General features: G+C 40.7%; 1 protein-coding gene across 1 annotated transcript in view; it reads left to right on the forward strand.

Moving 5' to 3' along the window:
* The first annotated feature begins 3,349 nt into the window (after positions 1-3,349).
* The window catches only part of PLPP4 (phospholipid phosphatase 4), a 45,257-nt gene continuing 22,862 nt past the window's right edge, over positions 3,350-25,744 (forward strand). The window contains exons 1-4 of the mRNA XM_030951393.1: positions 3,350-3,497; positions 18,867-18,975; positions 22,853-22,943; positions 25,404-25,467. Of these exons, the coding sequence (XP_030807253.1) occupies positions 3,442-3,497; positions 18,867-18,975; positions 22,853-22,943; positions 25,404-25,467 (320 nt within the window). The 5' untranslated portion in view covers positions 3,350-3,441. The remainder of the gene's footprint in view (positions 3,498-18,866; positions 18,976-22,852; positions 22,944-25,403; positions 25,468-25,744) is intronic.

The following is a 25,744-nucleotide window of genomic DNA, read 5'->3' on the forward strand; positions in this document are numbered from 1 at the left end:
ATCAGACTGTGCACAGGGAATGTGTATGCAGGAAAGGAAGGGGAAAAAGGGCTTTTCCTCATTAAATCTAGGAATTGTCTATTCCTAGATTTAAATACTCAGGCAGGAGAAGAAGTGGTTAAAGGTAAAAAGAAAAAAATACTGACAGAAGTAAAGACAATATAAGAAAGAACTAAAATTGTACTGTAATTGCTAAAGAATAAAAAGCTGCCCTGGTGTCATGTCAGGCTGGATTTTAGTGTTTCTTTGACCAGCAGTTTTTGCTTAAACATCTGGTTGCCTACAGACTCAGGCAATGAAAAACTAGAAAAGTTGTTCATCCAGACATGTCTTAATATTGGATCTCAGTGGATCTGAACCCACATTAGTTTTATGTCCTGTGACAAATTTGACTATAAATCACTCCAAAATGAGAGTTTTCTGCCAAGCTGCTCCTGATTTTGTGCCAGAACTATGAAAAGCATGAAAACTTTATTTAACATCCTTTGAATCCTTCTTAAAACATACAGAATTATGTCACTTGTATGTGTTGTGCTGAGACTCTTGCCTGGTTTCAGAGTTTCAGGTGCTACTACCACCTGTGTTTTTGTCATGTCCCTTCTGCTGCAAGCTTGCTATTTCCCACAGCCTTTTGGCAGGATTAAGTTTACCTGCTTTGATAGAAAAATCAAGCTTTTTTAAGCTCAGCTTACCATGAGCTGTAAGATTTTGCCCCAAGGCAGTAAGAAGCATGCACACATCCTGGCAAAAGGCTGTAATCTCCAGGAAAGCCAGGTCAACTGTGCTGCTCCTTCTGGCTATGAACATCTCTTTGAGGACTGGAAACTGGCTGCAGGTGGCTCAAAGAGAAACTAATCTTTGTGAGAGAAAAGTAGAGAGAACCACAGTTAGCCACCTAAAGGAATCAATAGCTGCCTCCACTGGGGTGGGATCAGCCCTCTCTCCTCTGCAGTCACTCCTAAAAACATAAATAGCACTGCTGTGTCTGATGTAGAGATGGATAAAAATCTGGGATGTTCCCAGGGTCACTGTGGTTTGCTCTAGGAATGAGCTGGAGTGCAGTGGCTGTGCTGTACCTCCTGCTGCCTTGTAGCTTAATTCCACAACCTAGCCTAAAATTTTTTCTTGCTATTTACCACTATAGCTCATGCTCAGTTTAAAAGTCAAAGCAAGTTTTTGTGCAGCAGCCAGCTGCAAGCTGGGTCTAGTTTAAAAAAAAAAAAATAAAAATCCGTCTGAAGTATTTATGCTTCACAAATCACCATCAGCTGATACGTGTTGGAGAGGCAGAACACTGCAAGCAGATCTCTGCAGCATCTTGTTTCATTTGTAAGAACTCCTTGTTTCATGACTGGCTTCAGTCACACAAATTATGAGGATATTTCTGTCTATTAATATAAACAAAGATTATTCCTGTGCACACCTATCAGGAATGTAGGCACACATTCAGTCCCTGGAGGGATTGAAAACCACAAACCAGAGGAAGTACAAGTACTTGACAACAGAAAACCAGCTGAGTGTCCTCAAAGGAAGGTGGCATGTCCTTTACCACCACCACCACCAGTTGAATATGGAGATTTCATGATTTAGCTTTGCTTCCTGAGAGTGTCACATTTTTTTAAATCCAGACTATAGGTAGTTGACTGAGCTTTGCCTGAACATTAATGAAATAAGGTGTACAAAGGAGAGAGATCTCTTTTGAGTAACATTTTTAGTTCTCTCCAATGCCAGTCACACATCTGCGTTTTCTGGGTTTCAGTCATACTCCTTGCAACAAATCTAGCACTGGTGTACTTCTCTGTAGATGAGTTTAGCACAGAATCTGACGTCTCTGTTCTTCCACAAACATGGTCAATAAAAGTTTTACTACTTAGCAGTGAATTCAGAGTTCAAAGCTTCCCTTTAATGCACAGTGCCTATATTAGGCAGACAGGTTTAACAAAGCCTCTCTGGCATTAATTCTCCAGCAATAATCATGTAGTAAAGTGGATTGGATTCCTGCTGCAGTCCTGATGGCTGTTTTGTAGCTGTGTGCAGTGTTAATAGCTATGAACACTTTCCTGAAGGACATCCCCTTCAAATGCCCCAAGAAAGCAGATAATTAAATACATTTAAATGTGAATTAGTTTGCTGCATTTCATGACTTAAGGCTGAAACTCTCTTACACTAAAGATGTTCAGGAGTCTCTCCACGTTTAGGAACTTTAAGGAGGAGGAAGTTAAAAGAACTCTGTGCAAAAGCAGACTAAGGCAATAGAAGGATTTGGGCAGCTCAGAGAATGCCATTGAGAGGAATGGTGGATGGATTGCAGGGATCACAGGAGTAAACCAAGTCATTGGTTGTTTTGTTGCTGCCTTTCTCCCATCCCAGAAATTTGGGGTCTCATATAACTACAACCTCTGCATGTTTAGCTAAACTCATCTGTGAAAGGGCAGGCACTGAATTAATGACACCTTTAGGCTTTATCACACATTATGCAGAGTCCGACCAAGGGACACCGGGGTGCCACGCTGGGTTATCTGCATTAACAATGAGGAGTGGGGTTTAAAACGGCACGGTTGTGTGAGCAGGTGAAAAGCCTGTTACATAAATACATCCAGGAGAGAGTGTTCAAACACTGTTAGTCCTTTATACAGAGATAAAGCATAGAATGGACCAAGCTCAGCCCGGGTGATGTGGTGCATGATTGTCCTTTGCAAACGGGCCGGCAATGCCAGTTTTTATGAACACCCGGTATTATCTGTGCGAGGCGATGCTCCCTCCCGCCGGTCCCATTTATTATTGTTCTTCTCCATCTTTTCGAAGCGCGGGGCTACATTACGAGCCAGAGATGAGCATCGGAACGCCAGCCCACGGCCGGAGCTGCAACCCAGCGTATGGCGGCGGTGCCCTGGGATGTCAGCCCCTCGCACCGATGGGTCTATGGCCCTCCAGGGAAGGATGGGGAGCTCTGCGCTAAAAGGGGCAGAAAAACCGCTCTCACCGCGCCCCTTCCCCGCGCTAGGCGGGGACAGCATCCCGGTGCCGGCGGTGGCGCAGGGCGGCCCCGACGGGCGGGCGGGACGGACCGGGCTCGGCTCCGGCGGCGGCTCCGCTCGGCAGCGCCGCGGGGGCGGGCGGGGAGGCGGGCAGGGGAAATCCCCAGGATCCCCGGGACCCTCCCCCGAGCGGGGACACCGCGTTAGTCACCGGGACCCTCCCCCGAGCGGGGACACCGCGTTAGTCACCGGCACCGTCACCGGGACCCTCCCCCGGCGCTGGGCTCCGCCGCGCCAGCGCCGCGCCCCTCACAGCGCGGAGGCCGCGGGATGGCGGGGCCGGGGCCGCGCCCGGCCGGGCTCTGCGCGGGGCCCCGGCGCTCCGGGACCGGCGGCCTCGGGCGGCCCCGCTGCCCCCGGGCGTGAGAGGCGGCGGAGGGGGCTGCGGAGCGCCGGCCCCACCATGCGGGAGCTGGCGATCGAGATCGGCATACGGGTGCTGCTCTTCGGGGTCTTCGTGTGAGTAGCGGCGGGCGGCGGCACCGCGGCAACTTTGCTCCGGGGCCGGCTGACGGCCGGGTGCCGCGGGCAGGGCGGGATGGAGGTGCGGGGCTCGCCCGCTGGGCTCCGGCCATCCCTCGGGATGCCCGAGCTGCCGCCGGTGCCCTCTCTGGGATGCTCGTGGGTGGAATATTTCTTTGAAGGAACTCTCCCAGCCGCGGCGTTTTGCCGAGTGGAATTTTTCTTGGAGAAGCTGCCGTTTGTGGGAGAAGTGTGCAAAAAGTGCCCGGCCAAAACCATGCAGCCTCAGAGGTGCTGGTGGGTTGGTTGCAGTCTGTGGGGTAAAGTCTCACCTGGCGGGGCTGTGGATGCGCTCCCACGGCTGGGTCTGGCAGCAGCGGGAGCGCCGGGGCTGCAGCGCCGGGGCTGGGGCTGAGCAGGGACCGCGGGCTGAGCGGGAGGTGGAACGTGTGAGAAAGGGTTTGGGAAGCTTCTCCGCACTCTGTTGGGCAGGGAGGAAAGTCATGAAAATCTGGTTATTGAAGGATGTGCAGCTGTCGCTGCAGGACCATTCTTTCCCTTAGCCTTTTTTTTAGGAGAAAGCAGTTATGCATGCTTTTGCTTTGTGTATTTCAGCCCGTTTCTTTCATGGAGTTTGTGTTCTGCAGGCATTTTAATAAGGAAAAGTTCCACTCTATATGAGTTTGCATTTCCATTGCTTAATGTTTAAAGATGAGTATTCTCAGTCTTTGTGATCTCTCAGGAGCATCACAGAACCGGGATCAGATTCTGATGTTTGCTCGTTTGTTTTCCTGAGGATGGATGCTGCTGGTCACAGGTGCAGGCAGTGTAGGACATCTGTTAAGCTGTGATATTGAGTTAGACCCGGTGACACTGAATGCTTTGATGAGTCCTTTCTGAACCTCTCATGGTTAATTAATAACTTGTCCAATTTACTGGCGTTTGATTTTTTTTCCTTGGTGCTCATTTCTCTTGAATATTGATGCAAATCTTTTGATTTGCAACAAAACCCTGCGAGGTGCCTTTGATATCTGTCAGTTCAGTTGCATCTCACTTTGAAAGTAGACATGTTCCTGTCAACAGAACTCCTTTCTGGAATACGTGGAGTTAGAGGGTGAGCAAAGACCTCAGAGGCTGATGCTACATCAGAACCTTTCAATTCTTTATGATTGTGTGTGTAATTCATCACCTGCACCACCCCTGTAGGAGATCTCTTCACGTAGCTTATTACTATGGTATGGAAATCATGAGCCATCATTATCAGTCATTTCTTAGTTGTGCTTCTCTTGTGTCTTTATTTCCTCTCTAAAAGATTCCATGATTTTCACCACTCTTTTTGCCTTGGTTCTTAAATCCTCTGAGGAGGGGTAGCTAACAGAAAAGCTCTTGGTAGAGTCACCCTAATGGCAAATGCCTATGGAAGAATTTCTCATATTTTCACACAGCTCAGCTCCTGCCTCACTGGGATTCTGGGGAATAATTCTGGTATTTCAATAGGTCATTCAGAGCTTTCATTGACATCTGAAAGTGATGGGCACAGTAGTGTTCCAAATTCAGGTCAGCGTTTAGTTTCATGAAGAACTGCACTTTATTTGCTGGTAATGGTTGCAAGAATACAATCTCTAGGTAGACCAAAAGAAAAGACCTTTCCTGTTCAGATAATATTGACACAGAAGTCATCTTTTGCTATTGCAATAATATTCAGTAGCTCTCTCAGTTTTCTAAAGTGGCAATTACATTTTGAAACTTTTCTGTTGCAGAGGTTTAAACACTCTGCTTCCTGTGGTTTTACAGACAGCCAGTGCAAAGGTTTTTACGGAGCATTGAGTTCAGTGGAATGTCTTTTCAGGAGTGAACATTCACTGATGGAATTGGAAACCCTGGGACTGGAATCCGGGCAGCAGCAACTTGAGCTCTGCTGCAGAAGAGATTTCTAGGAATGGAAAGGCTGTGCAGGTTCCACCTCCCTGGGAGAGGAGTGCCATTAGCAGAAATGAGCTGGGGCTGGGTCTGAGCTCATCTCTGTGCTGAGTGCCAGGAAATGAGGAACTGGACAGAAGAGCTGGAGCTCTTTCTGAAAAGGTCTTGATGGCTTTGTGCCATTACCAGCCCTTGCAGTGTCAGAAGCCTCCTGACCTTGAAGGAAATGGTTCCACAGCTATTTGAGAGTTCTGAACCATCTGTGCCTCCCAGATGTCTTTGGGCTTCAACCTAACTGCTCGTGTCACTCAAAGCAATAGACTGGCATGTTTTGTACCACAGAATGCACAAGAAAAAGGTGCACATTCCACTCTGGAGCTTTGCTTGGTAATAAATGTCATTTCATAAAAATGGAGGTGTGAAAACTTCTGTTGATGATTGCTGAAATTGAATGTATTGCCAATTTGAATGTTATTTTAGATCAAGAACAACCATGTTTTCTATGTTTAAGACTGGCATTTTTTTTCCCTCCAGTTGCCATAATTATCAACGTCAGTCATTCCATCAAAGGCAGAAACCTGTACTTGTTATATAAGATCTCTTCTATCCTGCAGATGGGCACCCTTAGAAGCAATGCACATTTTTGGTAGTTGAGTATTGATTTGGTTGAATTCAGCAGCCATTTAGGGAGGATAATGATAACAACTGCCTCAGTTCTAGGTGTTGTGTTCTTGGCAATTGCTGAGAGCTCATTTAGCAATTAAAGACCAGATTAAGTATTGAAATTTAGCAACTCAAGCTTCTCTGCCTTTGCAGAGATCTGTGCTAAAGGGCATTTTAGCCCTCAGGATTTAGTGGTATTGAAGGAGGGATTAGTTAGAAGAGAATTATTAGAAAGACTCTGTCTGCCTGAAATTGAGAAGCAGGAGTTAAAAAACCAAAAAAGACAACAAACCCATACTCCAAACAACAAAGAGTCAAAACCCAAAAACAAGTGATTGCAGTAAAAAAAAATATACCTAAATACAAACTTTACTGCAAAGTTAAATAGGTATTCTTTGAGTACCTTCAGCAAAATAGCTCTCAGACTGCAATTACCAACTGCAAGGATAGTGATATTTCTGTTTTGCTCCACAGTTTATCCCAGTTTCTTAATTATCAAATTAATTTTTAGCTTTCAAAGTATTTATCCTTGAACCTTTTGATTGGGCTGACCTGATCTGATGGAACATGGGTGGTTTGTTAATTCCAAGGTGAAGAAAATTCTCATGCTATAATTTGACTCGTACTTTATGAAGTTTCAAATATTTTCCAATCAAATCTTGACTTTGATCAATTCCCACTTCATATTTTTGTTTAGGTTTTTACTTATTAAGGAATATTTGTGAGTACAGAACTGAGTTTTATTTTTAGAGTGAGGTGTTCATGTAAACCCTCAGAAGTAGAAGTGGCCTGTTGTTTAATGTACCAGCCATGAGGATATACTGTTTACAGGAAAAATCCAATGCTAATTTGAAGAATGATTGAATTAGTGTCTTGCAGCTGTGTTTTTCTTCATTTTTGTACTTATTTCTATGACTTGGAGCATCTTAAAATGCCTGATTAATGCTAAAACATGTTAAAAATGACCAAACTTACATCTCCATGTGTGCAGTGGCATTTGTCACTTACAGGTTGCTTGAAGAAAGCAAATTGTTTTGCCTGACTTGGTTTTATTCAGATAAGCCAATTATAAAAGGATTTGTGAGCAAGTCTGATAGTTTTACACAGGAATGTTGCCCTTAAAACAAAGTTTTTCATCTGTCCTAAAATGAATTCACTGAGTGGTAGCTCAGAGCGAGCCTGAGGGGTGTCTTTATTTCTTAGTGTTCTGTTTTAGGTGTTTTCTAGGAGGAAAACTTTTTGCACTTGTTTCAGAAGTTTTAGAAGACCACACTGTTTCCTCCTGGCAGGGAGAGAGGATTTGTGTGTGTTGTTGTATATTTAACCCAAGGACTTGTCAACAGCACGTCACTGATGTTTAGAGAGCTAATTGATTAAAAAGGCAAAGTCTTTCAAGGATTGCTCCATCAAACCTCAAGCTCTTCAGTGCATGTGATGTGATTAAAATATAAATGTCATTTGGAGTAATTGGATATCTTCCCCACAGCAGAGTCTCATTAGCAGCCTCCCTTGGGAATAAATGTTTATCTGCAGGCTAATATACAGATATATATTGCACATGTGTGAGTTTCCAGCACTGAGTAATGCTGACATCCTTTGTGTGTGTGTCATGTTCAGTTTCTGGTGTAAGTAAATAAAAGCTGTTTCTGCGCCTGTTGTGTTTCTTACAAGTTTGCAGTATTAATATTTTAATCAAGCTATGAATATGCATGAAATAATTTGGTGTGCAAAGCTCTTTCAAGTAGCTTTCTTTGTCAGGGGATGTTGTCTTCTGGATATCCTGCATGTGTTGCCTTTATAAATGATACTGTGTATTGTCTTGTTAACACAGACAGAAAATCAATTACCCGAGGAAATTCTACAGTGCTGCGCTTCTGCACTGCTCTTCTCCCAGACTGGGTTTGCCTTTTATCTCTCCTGTGCATGGGAGTTTTGGAGGATAGACTGAGCTGAAAATTGTGACTGTAGGTGGCAAAAGCAAGATGGTATTGAGAAGAAATCACCAGAATGAGACATTAGGGTTTATTTTCTTATTCTGACTCAAATGCTGTGAATTTACACCAATCAGTTGGACCAAGAATTCAAAGCCCCCGTTAAGCCTTGGCTCTCTAGCGAATGTTTCAAAGTAGGTATTTGTCCACTTCTTACTGGTTTTGTGCCCTCTGTTCTCAACTTTGTCCCGTAATTCTGACTTTGTTTGGAACCTGATCTTTGGCTTCTGATCCTCAGTCTTGGACTTAATTTCTGTACAGCCTAATGTCTCATCAAGAAAACAAGGGCAATCCTTCTTTTTCTCACCCTTATCCTTCAGTTAATTGATAAATTCTTTGTCATGAGGTAGCCAAACACATTGAACAGTCTTGGCGCTTTTTCAGTGTTAGTTTCACAAACGGTAATGACAATAGGAAATGAAAACATCAATATGCTTGCTAACCTGCTTTAAAACAGGTGCATCGTTGTAAACTGTAATTTACATGTGATTAAAGTGAGGGAAAGATTTGTTTTGTGCTGCAGGTTGAAGTCTAATACACTGAGTAGGGTTAATGAAGAGGAAAGGGCAAGACCTGCTGTAGAAAAGAGCTTTTCTGCTGTTTGGGACCTGAGAGCACCTATCAGAGGTTGTATATTGAGCAGCAGACTTGTTCCAGTGCTCAGCAGAGTCAGCCACACCTTTGAAGGGATGGGAGAGCTGGAATGGAGCTCCTGTACCTCCCTGCTATACCACAAAGGAAGCTGAATTTTAACTCTGCTCTGTGTCCTGGACAGGTTACTGTGAAAACAAAAGGCCCTAAATACCAGTAATACCTGGTGTCATAGGAGGCACAGAACAAAATGAGAGTGTGCCTGCCCTGTGTGTGAATTACCAGGGAGCTCACAGGCAACTTGGGGCTGTTTTGGGTTTTATGACCAGGTTTTGGTGGCAGGGGGCTGCAGGGGTGGCTGTGATGATCTGATCTCAGTCTGCATTCCCCATCCCCTCTACCACTGCAGGGAAGAGGGAGAAAAAATTCCACATTAAGCATGGGGAGAAGGGTGGGAAGCTGTTTTAAGGCTTGGGTATTATTTTCTCATTTTCTTGCTGTGATTAGACTAGTTTCTTTCAGTCAAGTCTGTTTTTCCCATGACAGTAGCTGCTGAGGGATCTCTGCCTGTTCTCACTCTGACCCAGGTGTCTTTCAGTGAATTTTCTCTCCCCCATCCAGCTGAGGAGGGGAGTGATGAAGCAGCATCCACTCAGAGCCATCCTGCTGTTCAGCTGCTTGGTGTTTCAGCCAGCTGAGTCTTCTGATTCCATTGCTCTGTGTTTTATTTATTGGAGTAGAGTAGGATTTTACTGACTTTGATAACAGTTATTCAGGAGAAATTGTACCTACCTGTCTTTCTGTGCAGACCCTGGTCTGAGCAAAATACAGATATTTTTTACAGACTGTTGTATCCATACTTCTAGATTGTGGAGCTGAATTATTTCATTTGTCTTCCCTGAGTCTGGGGGAAAGACGGAGTGAAAGGATGGGAAGAGGGAAGGGGATTTAATGGCAGGAATTCTAATTGTCCTGCTAATAGGATGGGATTTACAGTTGATCTCCATGGCTAAACTCACAGCTGAATACATGCTAAAAGAGGATCTTATTGTAAATGCCAAAGCATCTGCTCCAGATTTTTTGAGGAGTAAATGGAGACTTTGTGTCTCTTGTTGAATCTTGTTGTTGAATCCTATTTACTCACAGGCTTGGGCGCTTCGTGTTTATTTGCTTCTAGCCTGATTGAGGGTGTTTTCTAGGGAGAATGCTACTGATAGGGTTCCTGGGGGGAAAATTTTTCTTTAATAAATTGATTCTTATACTTTGATCTAAGCACAGTCAAGGTAGGGCACAACTGTGGTTCTTATGGGAAAGAATTTAATGAAAATTATAGTCTTACTGCTGAAAATGTACTCGTATCTGGCACTGTAAATCAAGATCTTTATGGTCTCCCAATCTGTCAGTGATTTCGAAAAGCCAGTACTTGGAAATAGATGGCAGAATTATTGATGGTACTGAACAGGGGATGCCTGAGTGCTGCATTATCATTAGGAGGAGGAGTGAGGGAGAGGCAGAGATGAGATGACTGAGAGGAGTAGCTTTTCTCAGAGAGAGAAACTCAGCATGGTTGTGAGTTTACCCTAGCTTTCACTTTGGGCCCAAGCATAATCAATAGTATGTGACATGCAGACATTAAAAAAAAAGGAAAGAAAAGAAACTTTACCAGACTCATCTCCATCAATTTGCTGTGAAGCTGTGTAGTTGTGCAGGGAACTGTGGAGAGTTTGACTGAAAACCGTTTGAGATGTAATCAAAATAAGCATTAAAAACATCAAGAAGAAAATTTTGACTGTCTACAGTGTGTTTGGGTTCATTATTCAGGCATGTACTTAGTTAATTTAAGCCTGTGATATGAATTCTGTTTTTCACTTTAGGATGATGTACAGCTGCCAGCTTTGACACTTCTAATGGCTGCAAAACTCATTATTTTGTTTTCCTCTACTTTCTCCTCCCCAAACACACATTAAAATGGCTTTTGTGAAATATCTTGTATCATAGGGTATATTTATAAAAACAGAGGATAGAGGCAACAACTAATACCATAAATAATTTTCTTTAATAAATAAAGAGATAATGCAATGAACGCAGGAGCCAATAGTTTTCACTTGGCTGATATTGCTTATTTCTATTTAAATTTAAATTGGTTATTTCTATTTAAAACTACCACTGTTGATTATTTCTGGTACATTTCTGGATGGCCTGAAGAGTTGCACCTTGACACAACAAGCAGCAGCTCTGACCTCCTTGCCTTGTTTTCCAAGGGCAGCACTGCTCCATGTGAGCAGGGATCACAAGGGCTGAATGGCTCTTTCACCCCAGGAGCAGCTAAATGCCAAAACAAAGTTGGTTTTGTTTCAGAATGGTTTATTTTATACTCTGCTGACCAGAAAGCAAAGCTGCAAAGATTATTGTCACTGTCATATTTTCTGGAAAAATCCCCTTGCCCAGGATTCTTCTCCTGGGAAGCTGAGAAGCCTCAGAGAAAAAGGAAAACAATAATTATCTCGTTTGCTTCTCCTGTGTTTTGCTGCTTTGGAATGTGGTTTGGAGATTGTTTATCCAGCAGGTGATTGTTTCATTGGTTTCATGTGAATTGTTTTGACTTAATGACCATTTAGGGTTAAGCTGTGTCAAGGCTCTGGAAAGAGTCATGAGTTTTTCTTTTTTATCTTTTAGCCTTCTGTAAGAATCCTTTCTCTGTTCTTTAGTATAGTTTAATACAGTATTCTTTAATATAATATAGTATCATAAAATAATAAATTAGCCTTCTGAGAAAATGGAGTCAGATTTATCACTCCTTCGTGCCATGGGGCACCTTGCAAATACAAGAGATCACTTTCAATATTAGGTTGAGGAAAATTGTAAAAATTAAAAACAAGTCAAAATATATGACTTAGACTCATTTTGCAGTAGTTTTTTTTTTCATGGCTCTTTATAGTCACTCCTGTCTCCTGCTCTTCTGATCAAAGCTGCAGTGCTGCATGCCCAACTGTTCCCTCTTTGTTCCTTCCACTTCTAAATATCCCACTTCTGTGAGGAAGATATGATGCTGAAAATGCTGTATTGAAGCTAATTAAGTACTTTAAGGCCTGGAAACCCATTTTATTCCCATGGAATGGGAGTTTCCTAGATTCACAATAATGATGCTCAGTGATTTTTAGCTCCACTTGCTATCAAAGGCTCAGCCCCTAAGGAGAATGCATGGACTGGAAGTTTTTGGAATCTTCCAGGTGCACAAGAACAACTTCTTAGCTATGTTAACCTCTTGTTGTTGTGCTGTTCATGTGTGCTCAGATAATCCTTTCCCTTTCCTCTGTGTCACAGGGTGGAAATTTTTTACTTAGAGAGAATTCAAATGCCAGGGGCTGAGAAAATAGGGATAATATAATTGAAGTGCAAAAAACCTAACATTAGGTTCTAAAACTCCTCTCCAGGTTGTTCTTTCTTTTTCAGCATTGTGAAAATATTGTTGGTTTACTCTTTCATATTATGTATTCTAAGAGTGTATCTCATTTATATGTGATTTCATAAGCTGCAGGACTCCTGTTGTGAGCCTGCATTGTTTTTAGTTTGAGATCTGAGCTTTTAAGTGAGCCCAGGCTCCACAGCTGTTGCCTCCTTGCTGAGTGCAGTGTTGGCTGCAAGGAGGAGAGGCCATTCATCTTTGGAAGAAGTTCTACCCTGATATAAATCTGTAAAATCAGTGGATATGTCAGGCAAATCTGGGAAACCTATCAGTAAGGCTGAAGGAAAATACTGGAAACTTCCTTTTTTAGAACTTCAGGGAAATATGGCAGCTGTGGTAATATGTGTGTGTTTTAAAACCACATCAGAATTTATTTTCCATCTTTTCTTAATCAAAATGATTTCTTGTATATCTGAAGGGCTAATGGAGGCATATGTGCTAATTAAATGTCACACTGAAATTGCTAGCTAATTTAAAGTATTCAGAAATATTTTCCATCAAGTCATTCTGATTCATCTGAAGCTAAAGCTACCCTCCAGAACCAATCCTCTATTTGCCAGTGACATTAAATAATAACCCCAAAAATATTGTCTGTGCCCTTTGTCTTTATCAGTCCCAATAAAGCTCTATATGGGGGTTTCAAATTGTTAATCAGAAAAAACAAATTGTTAATCAGGTGTAAATACTACATGACATTGTACTGGGAAATAAAAAGTTTCTAGCTTTCAGAAAGGGATAATTTATTGATACTGGTGCTTCTGTGTCAGCGTGAGTGTACAGCAATTAATTGGTTTTAGTGCAGTTAAAAATGATATTTACAGTAACACATTTCCACGAAAGTCTGTGAGGAGCCAATAAAACATAAGGTCTGTTCTGATGGGAACACCTCTTGCATTCAGTACCTATTGCAATATAAATTAGGATATATATTTAAAATTATAATATATATTTAAATTAACTCTTTCCTTTTGGTTTGTCTGGAGAAGTTGCTGGGCGTTTGTCAGCAATGCATACTTGGCATGTGTAGTTAATAAAGTCCAATTAATAAACAAACAAGCAGAATTTAGAGTTGCTTTGGTACTGACACTGGAATGGTTTGCCCAACCTTGGTTTGTAAAATCATATCAAGAAACATCAAATCTCTTGACACCCAGTGCTGTGCCTTAACTTTATTGAAGTTATATTTTTAATTCATGCCAGCTTCTCCCTTGCTCATCATTCATAATTGAGTCTTGGCCAGGTATATTGTAACCCTTCTTGATGGCTGAGGAGCTGTGGATTTCCCAAATTACTTTAGATATTAAATGGCTCAGATGTCTTTGCGTGTGCTAACCTCTGAGCTGACACAAAGCTATCTCATCAGGCTGATACACACAGGCAGCAGCATTTCAGAGTCTGAATTGCTCCAGCTCCTTGGAGAGCAGAATCATGGTGATAAACCACAGGCTTTGCTTCTTATCTCCCCTCATCACTATCCCCTCTCCTTCAGTTTTGTTAATTTTACATGCCAGCCACAGAACTTTTCAAGCTTTTCATATTTTGTCTGTTTTTGCAGGAATTTGTAAAATAACCTCTAAGAGGTTATGGTATTTTTTTTCCATAACATTATTTGTAGGCAGTAAAAAAACCTGGGTTTTCTCATGGCTTGAGAATCAGTTATTCTCTCCAGGTACATCAAGTAACATGACATGAATGCTTTCCCCACTATTAGGGTGTTTCAGAAAGGGAAAATTGAAGTCTTGAATTCAAATGTGAGCCAAGGTGAGTGAACAGTGTACAATGCTGATGCAAACTCTGGGCTCTCTCTCAGCCTAGATCACTAGTGGGAAGCCCCTAAAGCAAATCCTGAGTTATAAATTGTGCACATCCTCTGTAATTAGGTCAACTATTACCAACTTCAGCACCACTGACACCACTCTCAACTTTGCAGAACAGCTGATTGCACAATTTAACATGGCAGGCACACCAGGCAAGCTTTTACTACTAGCTGTGAGACCCAGCTTGGGGAATACTAGAGAAAATATCCATGTAGAAACATGCAAAATGGAGTTCCAAGAGTCTCAACTAACCTGTGTTTTTGGGAGAGGCAGCAGTGTTTGCTCATGCAGAATTCTGCAGGCAGGGAATGGTCGTCAGAGCCAAATTTATTCCCCAGAAACCCCCAGAGGTGATTTATAAGAGAAGTTGATTAACATCTTCTATCTTTTTGTTGGTTGCCCCAGTGGGGACATGCAGACAGAGCCATTTGAGGATAAAATCTGGTTATCAACAGATGGAGCTTAGAAAAGAGGAGGGGCATTCATGAGTGTCTGGGTGTCACAATCCCAAGATCCTGTTCATTCTCTCCTGGTGCTTTGCCATCCCAAGTCTACTGCTCTGTCCTCTCAGTTATTGTCACTTGGTGTTTGGGACAAGATTTGTCTGTGAGACAAAAAGTAAAAGGCAAAACCCCCAATTTCCCCCTTCTCCTGCCAACCAACCAACCCCTCTTTAGCTGATGCTCAGGACCAGGCAGAAATTTAAGCTTTGCTGTGATTCATGCAGCTGAGGGCCAGGCAGTGGTGGAAACGGTAAGGTGAGGTGCCACACAATATCCTGCTGCTGCTTATGGGGGATGAAAACCACTGTGGAAACTCAGGTCAAAACCTTTGTGAAGATATTTATGCTCTGTTTGATTCCTTCACTATCAGGGAATGGTTTCATAAAAAGATAACCACAAGTTATTAGTCCATAACATCAGAAAACTGCTTTTAGTGAGCTGTTACCTGGCTCTGGCTGTGATGTGGTGCTGGCATGAAATGATCCTAAAGGGCTGCACGCTGTGAAATGGAAATGAAGTTATTGTACCTCGAAGACCTGGAAAAGAGCAGCATTTTTACTCAGTGTGGAGCTGTAAGCAGCAGTGCTGGCATGGCCAAAGCAACCCCAGGGACTGGGGCACCTGTTGCTCATTGATATTTTTAATGGAGTTTGGGCTCCTCTTTCCCTTGGGTTGCTTTGAAAGTCACAGTTAAAGGCTCTGAAGTTAATGGAAATGCTTTTATGCCTTAAAGACATGTCATCAGGCTGAAGTGTTTGAAATCTTGCTTGCTAAGCTGTTAAAAATGTTGGGTGAATATGTAAAAAGGAAGAAAAAAGGCTAAAAAGCTAAGACTAAATTTTTCTGTGCTAAAACAAAGGAAGCTTTTTGGCCCACCAGGGGACACTTCCACGGCTGAGGTTGTACTTTGGGCCACAACACAAAAGGATCAAAACCAGTTTTCTCTGTCCAAGGCCTACACTCATTTCTCATCACATCTAGTCCTTAAAACAAGCTTGAGCTGACTTTTGAATAGTGATAGACTGCACTTTTGGTTGTGACAAAGGAACATAAATCCAAGTGTCAGGCAGCTTAGAAGCCAGTGTGTCCTCATGATTGTTTAATGGAGTACAAAGGGAATTGCCTTCAAGCTAGTGGAATCTCATATCCACTCACCCATTGGTGATGCTTCAAAAAAGAAGAGAATTGTTCTCTTATGAGTCTTGGCATAAAAATTTAATTAGCAGTTGAGCTCTTTGGGAAGATAAAAAAAAGTTATTTCTTTTTTTACAGTCTCTTTCCTTTAACTGTTTACTTTCTATTTCTGTATTTTTCACAGAGACATCTGCTGCCTTCTGCAGCTATTTTTTTTTCTCCTTCCACAGTGATTCTGAAATTATTTTGCCCAGTTTCAGAAAACTTTTTTGTTTGTTTGTTTCCTGGGGTTTCTTTTTGCATAATGTTGCACTAAATTTGCACACAGTTTTGGGAAGATATTCAGAACACAAGTCAAAGTAATAGATGAAAACCTAATCAGACTTAATATATAGTGGATACAAAACTGCTGTTGTTGCATAAAATAATAATAATTGCAGTCATTGATGAATTTGTTGAAATTACTCATTCTTTAAATGAGTACAGATGAGTATATATTAATCAAAAAATCAGTCCTCACCTGAAATCAGATCCTATTTATGTTATTTATTACATTTTCATCTCTTTAGCATGAGTTACTTTGCTCTTAAAGGCATTAAATTTTATGACAGTGTGTATTTGCGGTCCTAGCACTAGGGAGAACTGAGTTCGATTTTTTAAAAATTCCTCAAATTTAAACAAAAATAATTTCAGCTGTCTTACATCACAAGGGGCAGGAAACAAAAGATCAAGAAGAGCCCCAAACCTTTAACTCTGTTGGCATTTGTTCATAATGTCAAATGTCTTAACATCAAATTAATTACAGTTCTGATCCAACGTGACAAATTTTCCAGAAGTGCACTGGTGTGTTGTGATCACCTTGAAGCACAGATGTTTGTGTGTGCTTTGCTCTCTGCAGTTAACCAGAAATAATTCAAATAATGTACTTTAGGACTCTCTCTTAATTGAAATTTGGAACCAAACCTGCTTGCATTATCTAGGAGTTGACCTTTATTTTTCGAGTTGAAAACTAGAAAATGAATTTTTCATATGGGTGATATAGAGCTGTTCTTCTTTAGAAATGTTTCCTATTTTCATGTCTTGCACAAGCCATTGTCTTTTAAACTTAAGAAAGCTTTGTTTTCAGTTTGAAAACGCTGAAACAAATTGTTTTGACACTTCTGAAGTTTCGCCTTCCTTGGGACAGCAGGCTCAGACTCTGGGCTGGAGAAGCTGAGTACAGCAGTAAATATTCCCCTTGCAAAGCCAGACTCCTTAAGCTCCCAGAACAATCTTGTTGTCCATGTAGGCCAGTTTAGGAAACAGAAATACTGTTACAAGTGACAAGGCTGTGTTTGACCTTCTTCGGTCCTTAAACTTGATTGTTTTCCTTTAGGAAAGTATCACTGGAAGGGTACTGGGGACAGCCAAAGGTGATGCAGAGACTCCATCATAGAAGGCATGAAAAGGACACTTTATTATTAGAAATCTACAGTTCTTATAGAAACAGTGGTGGATTTAAGACCCGATTGGCCTTTAGGAATCTTCTCTCACACTATTGGTGAATAGCACACTCTGGAGAACAATATCTATAAACAATAGTTACAGAAAGAGAGACAATCATTGTTTGGATTCTTTCCTCTGAAGTTTCCCACAGCTTCTACACAGCTTCCAGGATTTTCCTGGGAGAGCCATGTCTCCCTCTGTTCAGAGGATGTGTAATTACTACAGGAAAGGAGAGGAAGAAGAGGTCAGGGAGTCTGAATGTGCTCAGGTAAAGGGGTCAGAGAAGGGTTTGGGGTGGAAGAGACCTTTAAAGATGCCCTAGTTCCTTTCCCTGCCATGGGCAGAGGCTGTGGCTTGCTCCTCTTTAGGAAATTGCTGACCCAGTTGGGTTTTTTGAGGTTTGTCTTCCCTGGGGAGGGCTGCATGTGTGAGTATGGTTTAATTTCACTCTGCTCTGCAAATTGCTTTGGGCTTTTTCTCTTTACAAAGTCACCTGATGTGCCTGCTACTGATGTAAAACCTGTGTTTGGAGAGGTTTAAAGCCCTTAGCTTTGGAAGACTTCCAGTAAATAAAGCTTTGGGCTGCTACACCTCTGAGTTCTGGCTCTGGCATATCAGGTGAGACCATCCTGCAGAAAACTTTCCCTGTGTCCTTCTTCAGCACCCATTCCTCAAGTGCTGGTTTGTTACCAGACCTGAAATGAGCAGTGGAAAGCAAAAGCCAAACTTCCCAGGCTGTCTGATATTAATTCAAAGCCAAGAAAAGTAAAAGAGCACTGGAGGGCTCTGTGGAAAAAGGAATATGGTTTAAATGAAGTAAGATAATTTAGGTAGTCATGAGAAGCTTCTGAAACTTCCAGCTGCAGCCACAGATCACAATTCTTGCTTTTTCTTTCAGTGCATGACAAATGATACCCTCACAAATTGCTTTCTACAGAACAATGGGACCTCAACATTTTATTTTGATGCTCTTAATTGCAAAATAGCATAATTACAGAATTATGTGGTTTTTTAGAGTGTTTGTTTGGGTGAATTTTTTTTTGGTTTTCTGTTCTTTTGGGTTTTTTTGCTTTGTAAGAGGGCTAATAGACACAATAATGAAATTAAAACTGTTTTGGTAGAATGAAACATTTCTGGTAGACTTAGATTCTTCTTAAGCTCTACAGCCCATCACTGTTTTAGGAGTAAGTCTCTTTTGGAGATATTCTCTGAAGTTATCTCTTTTTTCTATCAGTAGAAGAAATTTTCTGGGCTGCTTCTTTCTTTTGCTTTGTGATCCTGCAAATGCAACTGTCGTGCTTTGAAGGCTGAATCTTGACATTTGAAAGGCATTTAATATTTTACATTTGTTATATATTTTTTTTAGGAATTATAAACAATAATTATAAAAGGCTGGATTACATGATTGTAAATTGATAATAAATGAGTACATGATTTATTTAATCTCACAGTGTTATTTGCACACTCTTCCCAAAAAAAAAAAAGAACAATTTATTCTCCACAGTAGTGTTTATGGAACTTTTATAAAGTTGTTGAACATCTTCAAAGGTGTAGACTTTTAAAACCCATTTTCTGAAGGGTGTATTTATAAAGTTTGTCTTTCTAAAGTGCAGTGAGGTAGGATGGCAGTGTAGCAATTTATTAATAAGGATATTTATATATTAATAAGGATAATTCATGCATGCTTTATCATAGTCAAATTTGGGGAAATTCTAAATGAACAGAACTCTTCTAGGGGTTTTTGGTCATCACTTCAAATTGTGAAAAATTTGTATCTTTCATTGTTTTTTTTTCAGTTTTACAGAATTTTTGGATCCATTCCAGCGAGTGATCCAGCCAGAGGAGATCTGGCTGTACAAAAATCCCTTGGTGCAATCAGACAACATCCCCACACGGCTCATGTTTGTAAGTACCAAAGGTCATTTGATGGCTGCAAACTGAGTAAATGTTCCTTTGATAAGCAGCAGGAAATATTTCACAAGCAGAGGAAGTTCCTTTAATCCCAAAAGGCAGCTCTTTTCCCAGCCAATGTTGTCCGAAATGTAGCAAATGATGGGAAGTCTTTAAAAAGCAGCGTTATGAGATGACTGAATTTATGAATGTTGATTTTTCAGTTTAAGATTGAGAGCAGTGGTAGCTGGGAGGGATGTGAGAGAAATGAGTAGAAAGTTTTTTCAATTAGCTGTTGGGTGACCTGACAAAACCTTGCCATGCTCTTAGAAGGTTAAGTGCTTAAATTTTGAGGTCCAATTTGTTTTAGTTATGTTAGGCACTGAGATACTGGACTCTGAATAATCTTTTTTTTTTTCCCTAGAGGAAAAACCTTTGTTTTAGCTTCTGCCAACACTAAATATATCACAGAGCTGTCCTGCTGTCACTGCTCTTCTGGCTCTTCCCTGCTCAGCACATGCAGGCTGGATGGCTGAATTTGGTTATCAAACTTCATAATTTTGATAACCTTCACTAGCAGTGATTAATAATCATGATAATCTCTATATATGACTGCAGTAAAATAGACAACTTCAGCAATGCTGAAATTATGGCTGTAGTTCAGGCTGTAAAAGTGGTAGTTCAGTCTTTCCAACAGCTGCCTCAAAGTCACCTTTTCCTGATTCTTCAGAGAACCCAGGGTTTTACTTTTCAAACTTGAAATCAGATTAAATGCAAATCAGATATATAATTTCTATTCAACTTTTTAATAAATGCTTAATCCTTCATTTATAATAAAACTTTAATTAAGGAACAGTTTAAAGGCACCTCCTGCATATGAGGTGACCATTTATCTCAGCCTTCTAAGACAGAGGCTGAAGGCCTGATTTTTAAATTTGCCTTTATAAACAAACATTTTGTTTATATTGCATTAAGGAGCATCTCTATTTTGGACTTTTTAATATTGGATGGGAGAAAATGTATGTTTTTCCTGAAATGGAAGACAGCTGTGCAAAAACCCTAAAAACCCAAAATCAAGCAACAAACAAACAAAACAACCCCCAAGCCAAACATTAAATTGTGCTGGGAAAGACTGAGTTTAATTGTGTGGTTTTTCCTCCTGCTCAGCATTACTTTGCTACACGGTTTCTCTGATCTGTTTGGATCTCAGTTCAAGAACCAAGAGTGAATCATTGTACAGGGTTTTGCTGCAGTGGGGAAATTATTTTTGAAACCAGTTGGGGTAATCATTAATCCATCCTCTTATTCCCCAAGCAATAGGCACTGGGAAGCACAATTCTGGGATATAATTATAATATATTCCCATAATAATATTCCCATAATAATAATTCCCATCTAATATGTTCCCATAGCCCCAGATTTTGGCAAAGTTTGTGGTGGGTGGAACTTAGAGACAACTTTGTGTCAGTAACATTTGTGTGGCTTGGGTTCTCTTTCTGGCTCAGATTTTAAACAGTCAACAGCTTCTTAAATTAAGAAACATGGGTAATTTCTATATTTTCTCTTATTTTTTTAAATTTGAAAGAAGAAAAATCTGACTCTAGCATTGCTCACAAGCTTTCATTATGGAAGGAATTTGTTGCGCTGCTGTACTCCAATATTGAAATTATGAGTATGGCTTATCAGAAAGCAATCTCTAAGACTTTATGAATTGCTGGATTATTTTATTTGCTATGAGAGACTTGAATTAAAGAGAAAGGTTGTGAATGCACATCCAAATTAGACAATGCTGACTTCTGCATGAGGAGCAAAAACTGGAATGAGCTGAGCCTGGTTCTGTCTCTCTATCAAAGGATATTCCTTGCCTTGGAAAGTGCAGGTGTAACTGCCAGCTTTCCCTTGGAAAAGTGGAATTGTGTCCCTGTAACTTCAGCATTGCCAGGATGAATAATAAATGACAGAGTTTTTGTCCATGTTTCACAAAAGCCTGGCAATGCTGGAATATTTCACTGCTGGGAAAGGAAAGATAGCTGAGATGCATCAGAGGAGAGTATTGCTCATTAGAATGTTGCAAAATCTGTTTTAGATATGAGCCATAGAGAAACTTTTTTGCAAAATAAATAAAAGGAGCCTGTCACAGGCCAAAATTTCTTTTTGTGTGCATTTTGCTGCAGAATAAAAAGCACCTTCCAGCTAATGCTTTTGTGTGAGGAGCAGCAATACACCATGAACATGAATAGTTCATCTCCCTAAAAAATTCACATGCTTGTAAAATATGAGGAAATCTGCAGTTTTACCAGATTTCTGAGGATGGATGGGAAAGTGGTTTGGAACAAGCTGCCACTTGAATGCTATTCTTTGTTGATAATTTCTGATGCTCCTGCTTTTTCAAAAGATTTCTGACTCCATTAAACCACCACTATGAGCCTGTCAGCCTTGGCTATATTTCTACATGTTCTTCAGTCCTGGAATGCAGATATTTTTCATCTTTTTTTTTTTTTTTTTTTCCTGGTGGCAATACTTATTTTTAAGAATGAAACTAGAAATTCTAGGATTTACTTCAACTTCTTTTTTTTTCCACATTGTCTCCGAAAGTAGAAATTAAATTGTTGATGGGGACAGAGAGAAGTGAATATTTCTGGAGCAGTAACGTGACATTGGCATCCAAACTTGAATTTCACACACACTTAGGGGGAGATTTTAAGTGGAAGTGACTCCTCTTTTTGCACAAATTCTGGTGCCTGCCTTCCTAAATGTAGAAAAGGGGAACAGACACCAGCCTGTGTTTTAATCTGCATGGTTCACTGAGTTAGTATTTTGGAGATGCTGGCAAGGACAATCTGGTGCGAGATGCGCAGCCAAAATTACAAACATAGCCTACTGTCGTGTTGTTTCCTACTCAGATTGTCTGAAATCATAAAGTGAGGACTGGGATTAATCTGTGGTATAAAAAGAAGATTGAGTCACGTGTCTTTTGCCATAATATATCTGTCTGGTCTGGTTTTTCACTCACTGGGACTATTAAAGAGTAAGGCCCAGTTCAGCTTCAGTAAAGGAAGCATAATATTACTTAAGACCTGGCACCTCTTGTGCCATTTAAAGTTTGATTTTTTCCTTGTTAAAAACAAAACAAAACAAACAAAAAAAAACCCCAAAAAACCAACAAAAAACCAAACTCAAACCTCAACCTCAGTAAAATTCACTTTTTTAAAAGAGAATAAAATGTGTGCACTGATGCACAGATGCCATTTCAGGTTCCTGGTAGGAGGATTCCTGTCCTCCAGCACTGACAATTACAGGATATTCTGTTTAACCAGTGACTAAACCTGTAGATTGTCAGGTGTTGTTTTTCTAAGTTTGAACAAAATAAAGCAGTTTGCTCCACATTTCAACACTTGTAAACAAAAGAATCATAAAGACATAATCTTCCCAATGCATTCAAGCATGACAGTTGAAAAGAAAACAAAAAGAAAGATAAAGGGCATTTTAAAATTCCAGGAGGTTGGTGCTGCTCTCCATTGTTTTGAGTAGGGGCTTACTGAGCCCAGGTGGGTGGGCTGCCTTCCTCAGCAATGCACACTGAGGAAAAAATGTCCAAAATCTGTATTTTGGAATTTTGTGGACCTTATGGACTGTTACTTTTTCATTGGAGGAGCTGACATTTTAAATGCATCTCTGGGCAATTACAAATCAATTATAGCTGAGGGCTGTATTGGAATATTAATGTGCTCGTCACCCTGGAGTTGCAAAGACAAATCATCCCACTTTGCTTAAGGTCAGGAGTTTGATAAAGATCATTCAGTTTAAATGGAGCTGGCAGCAGCTAATTATCAATCAGTGGGGCAGAGAAGGAATTGATGCTCTCACACATGGCGTTTGTTATCTCTCACAGGCAATTTCCTTCCTCACGCCGCTCGCAGTCATTTTCGTGGTGAAAATAATCCGTCGAACAGACAAGACCGAAATTAAAGAGGCTTTCTTAGGTAATGTATGTCGTACTTCAAGGTGGAAAAGTGTCTGATGGCTCTCAGAGATTGATTCCAAGTGTAGTCCAAGCCTTGAAGAAAACCTGTCTCCATTACAGCCCATTATAGTAATTTTCAGTGCAGTTTCAGGGCATCTCGCAGAAGCCTTTGAGTTTATGTGTTTGTAGAAGCACAAATTCTGTGCCTTAATTCCACAATCTAGCTAGCAAGAACTGGAATTTGATCAGCAAAGACAGGTCCATCTGAGAGACTGTTCAGATGTATATTTTTTTTGTCACACCCAATCTATTACTTACCTCTTATTTATACTTGCAGCTATTCTAAATCAAGGCTTTGACTGGAAAGTCCTGTCCAACTCAGCTGTTTAGTGTAGGAAATTACTCCTCTCATTGTTTTCTCTGATCTTCTCCTGCAATTTACTGTTACCCATTGCAAAATCCGTGCTCTTGGCTCAGTTCTTCTAATTAGAAGCTGTTGTTTCATCCTTAACTGCCAGTGGAATTAGCTGTGCACTTAATCCTGGGCTGTGAGCAGTAGTGGCTGTGCTAGGGGTGAAGTCTCATTACAGTTGTAGGCAGGAAATTGGAGCAGAGGACAATGGAAAGGGTAAGTTTTAAGCTGTTCCAGCTAATTCTGACTGTGCCTATCTTTTGAAATCTTACAGTGATATGTGCTCAGATCCTTTTTATATATATAGATATTGCCAGAGATCAATATTTATTTAAAGCCCTTTCACTGGCAAGGGATACCTTGAAGCACTAAGAACTGTGAATGTTTGTATTGGCTTTATGTTTGAGATATTCATAATTGCACCTGGAGTAAGGAGGAGGTAATTTAGGTGCCCTTAAGCCTTCCCCTGGGAGTGCCTGAATCTCTCACTGGCTGGATTATATGACTTTAGATGGGCAACATGGATCTTTCTTAAAGGAAACAACAGCAGAACAAATAGATTTTTTTTCTACCATCCTACATTCTCACTCTCACTTGATGCTTGGCTTGCCAGTGTAAGGAATGTGCAACAGTGAAGGCACAGCTCTGTCAGGTGTACAAGGAACAGTCAAGACAAAACTCAACAAAAAGACTGAATTTTACTGCCTGTCTCCAAAAGCAGACATGTTTTTTAAGAAGGGCAGTGTAGTGCTGTAGCATTGCTGGTCATCTGCATTTGACTTTATGGAAAATTTTCCCGTGCAATTTCCATAAAAACTGAGACAAAACAATGGAGGGGGAAAACAGAGCATAGAATTGAGTGGTCACCGTGAGCACAGATGTTGAAAAAAGAATTTATTTAAGAGTATGGGTGTCTCTAGGATTGACTTGTTCTTTCATTTTTGCTGTCAGCTATTGTTATATTCTGAGAAAACCCTTATTTTTTCTTTGATGAAGGTCCCACTTTTTTCTTTTCTTAACTTTAAAAAAATATAACACTATAACAAATTTTTATGATCTGTAATATCCTCAGGCAAAGGTTTTATGGATACAGGATGAGTACTGCTGAAGTGCAGCATCTGGGGCAGCAGCCCAAGGAGAAAATAGCTCAGTGGCTGTCATAGTCAAAGCTATATTACTGTAAATGTTCTGCTGGAAATCAGACATTTGCCTGATAATTTTTTTTCTGATGGGAAATAAAATTCACTGGCTCCTGGTTTGCAACAGGGAGCTACAGTGTGGACTGCAAAATTAAATTATTTTTAATCTAAAATGTGTGTATGTGCAGGATCCAAGTGCCAGTGAAATCAAGGCAAAGATCTCCACAGGCTTGAGATGAGGTTCTTTGCATGCCAAGTCCCCAGACTTTCCAAGCACGAATAGAAGAGATGATTAATTCTCACCTACTATGACAGTTCCTTCTTGTTTTCCAATTTTATCAGAAAAAATGTTAATCATGGGAGCAAACCTGAGGGAAAAACACTGAAATATTTAATCAAAACATCCAAATCCTTTTGAAAGAGAAATAAAGTCATCCAATTGTAATTTTGGCCAAAAGTCAATGCTTTAGTCTGAAAGTGATGTGTTTAATTGCATCACACACACACAATATATATACAAGTGTGTGTGTAGATATATCTATATATCTTGAGTATTGGTCTATACAGGGATTCTGCTTGACAAAAAGAGCATGAGAGTTTAATCTGGTAAATTACAAAACTCAAAAATTGCAAACCACAGTACTTCATCCTCTAATTTTTTTCCATTTATTGACTTATGCCTGTGCAAATGGCGTGGTAGGAAAACTAGCTTTGTGTAGGGAAATAAGAACAGAGTAAGTAATGATTATTACAATGCTCTGAGGTCTGTCCTTAGTCTGGCTAACAAGAAAAACAGTAGGCTAAAAAAAAGATCATTCAGTTTTCAGCCCAGTAATGGTTTAAGTCTGTAAATCAAATGCTGTAATGCTGCAGTTTATTGCTTGGTACTTAGGTTATTATTGTTCTCTTTGTTCATTGTGTTTTGTAGCTGTTTCCTTGGCTCTAGCCCTGAATGGTGTCTGCACAAATACTATTAAATTAATAGTGGGAAGGTAAGTCCTGTCATGTTCTAAATGATGGGTTTAACTTGAGAGGAATGGAGACAGACTGACAGCTACAGCAAATCCCAATAAATAGAGAGCTGCTGCTCCAGAGCACATGGAGTCAGAGGGGCCCTGTGGGGGTGTCCTTGGCCCGGTGCAGGTGTTGTACAACTTCATTAGGTGACACCCCACTGTGGCAGGGATCCATGGCCATGTTCTGCTGCTTGTTTGACTGGCTGGCAGACCCAGACAAGAGAGGGCTTTGGGAGGAGTGGTGAGAGCTGAA

Source organism: Camarhynchus parvulus, chromosome 6 (genome assembly GCF_901933205.1).
Source record: "Camarhynchus parvulus chromosome 6, STF_HiC, whole genome shotgun sequence".
Taxonomy (NCBI): Eukaryota; Metazoa; Chordata; class Aves; order Passeriformes; family Thraupidae; genus Camarhynchus; species Camarhynchus parvulus.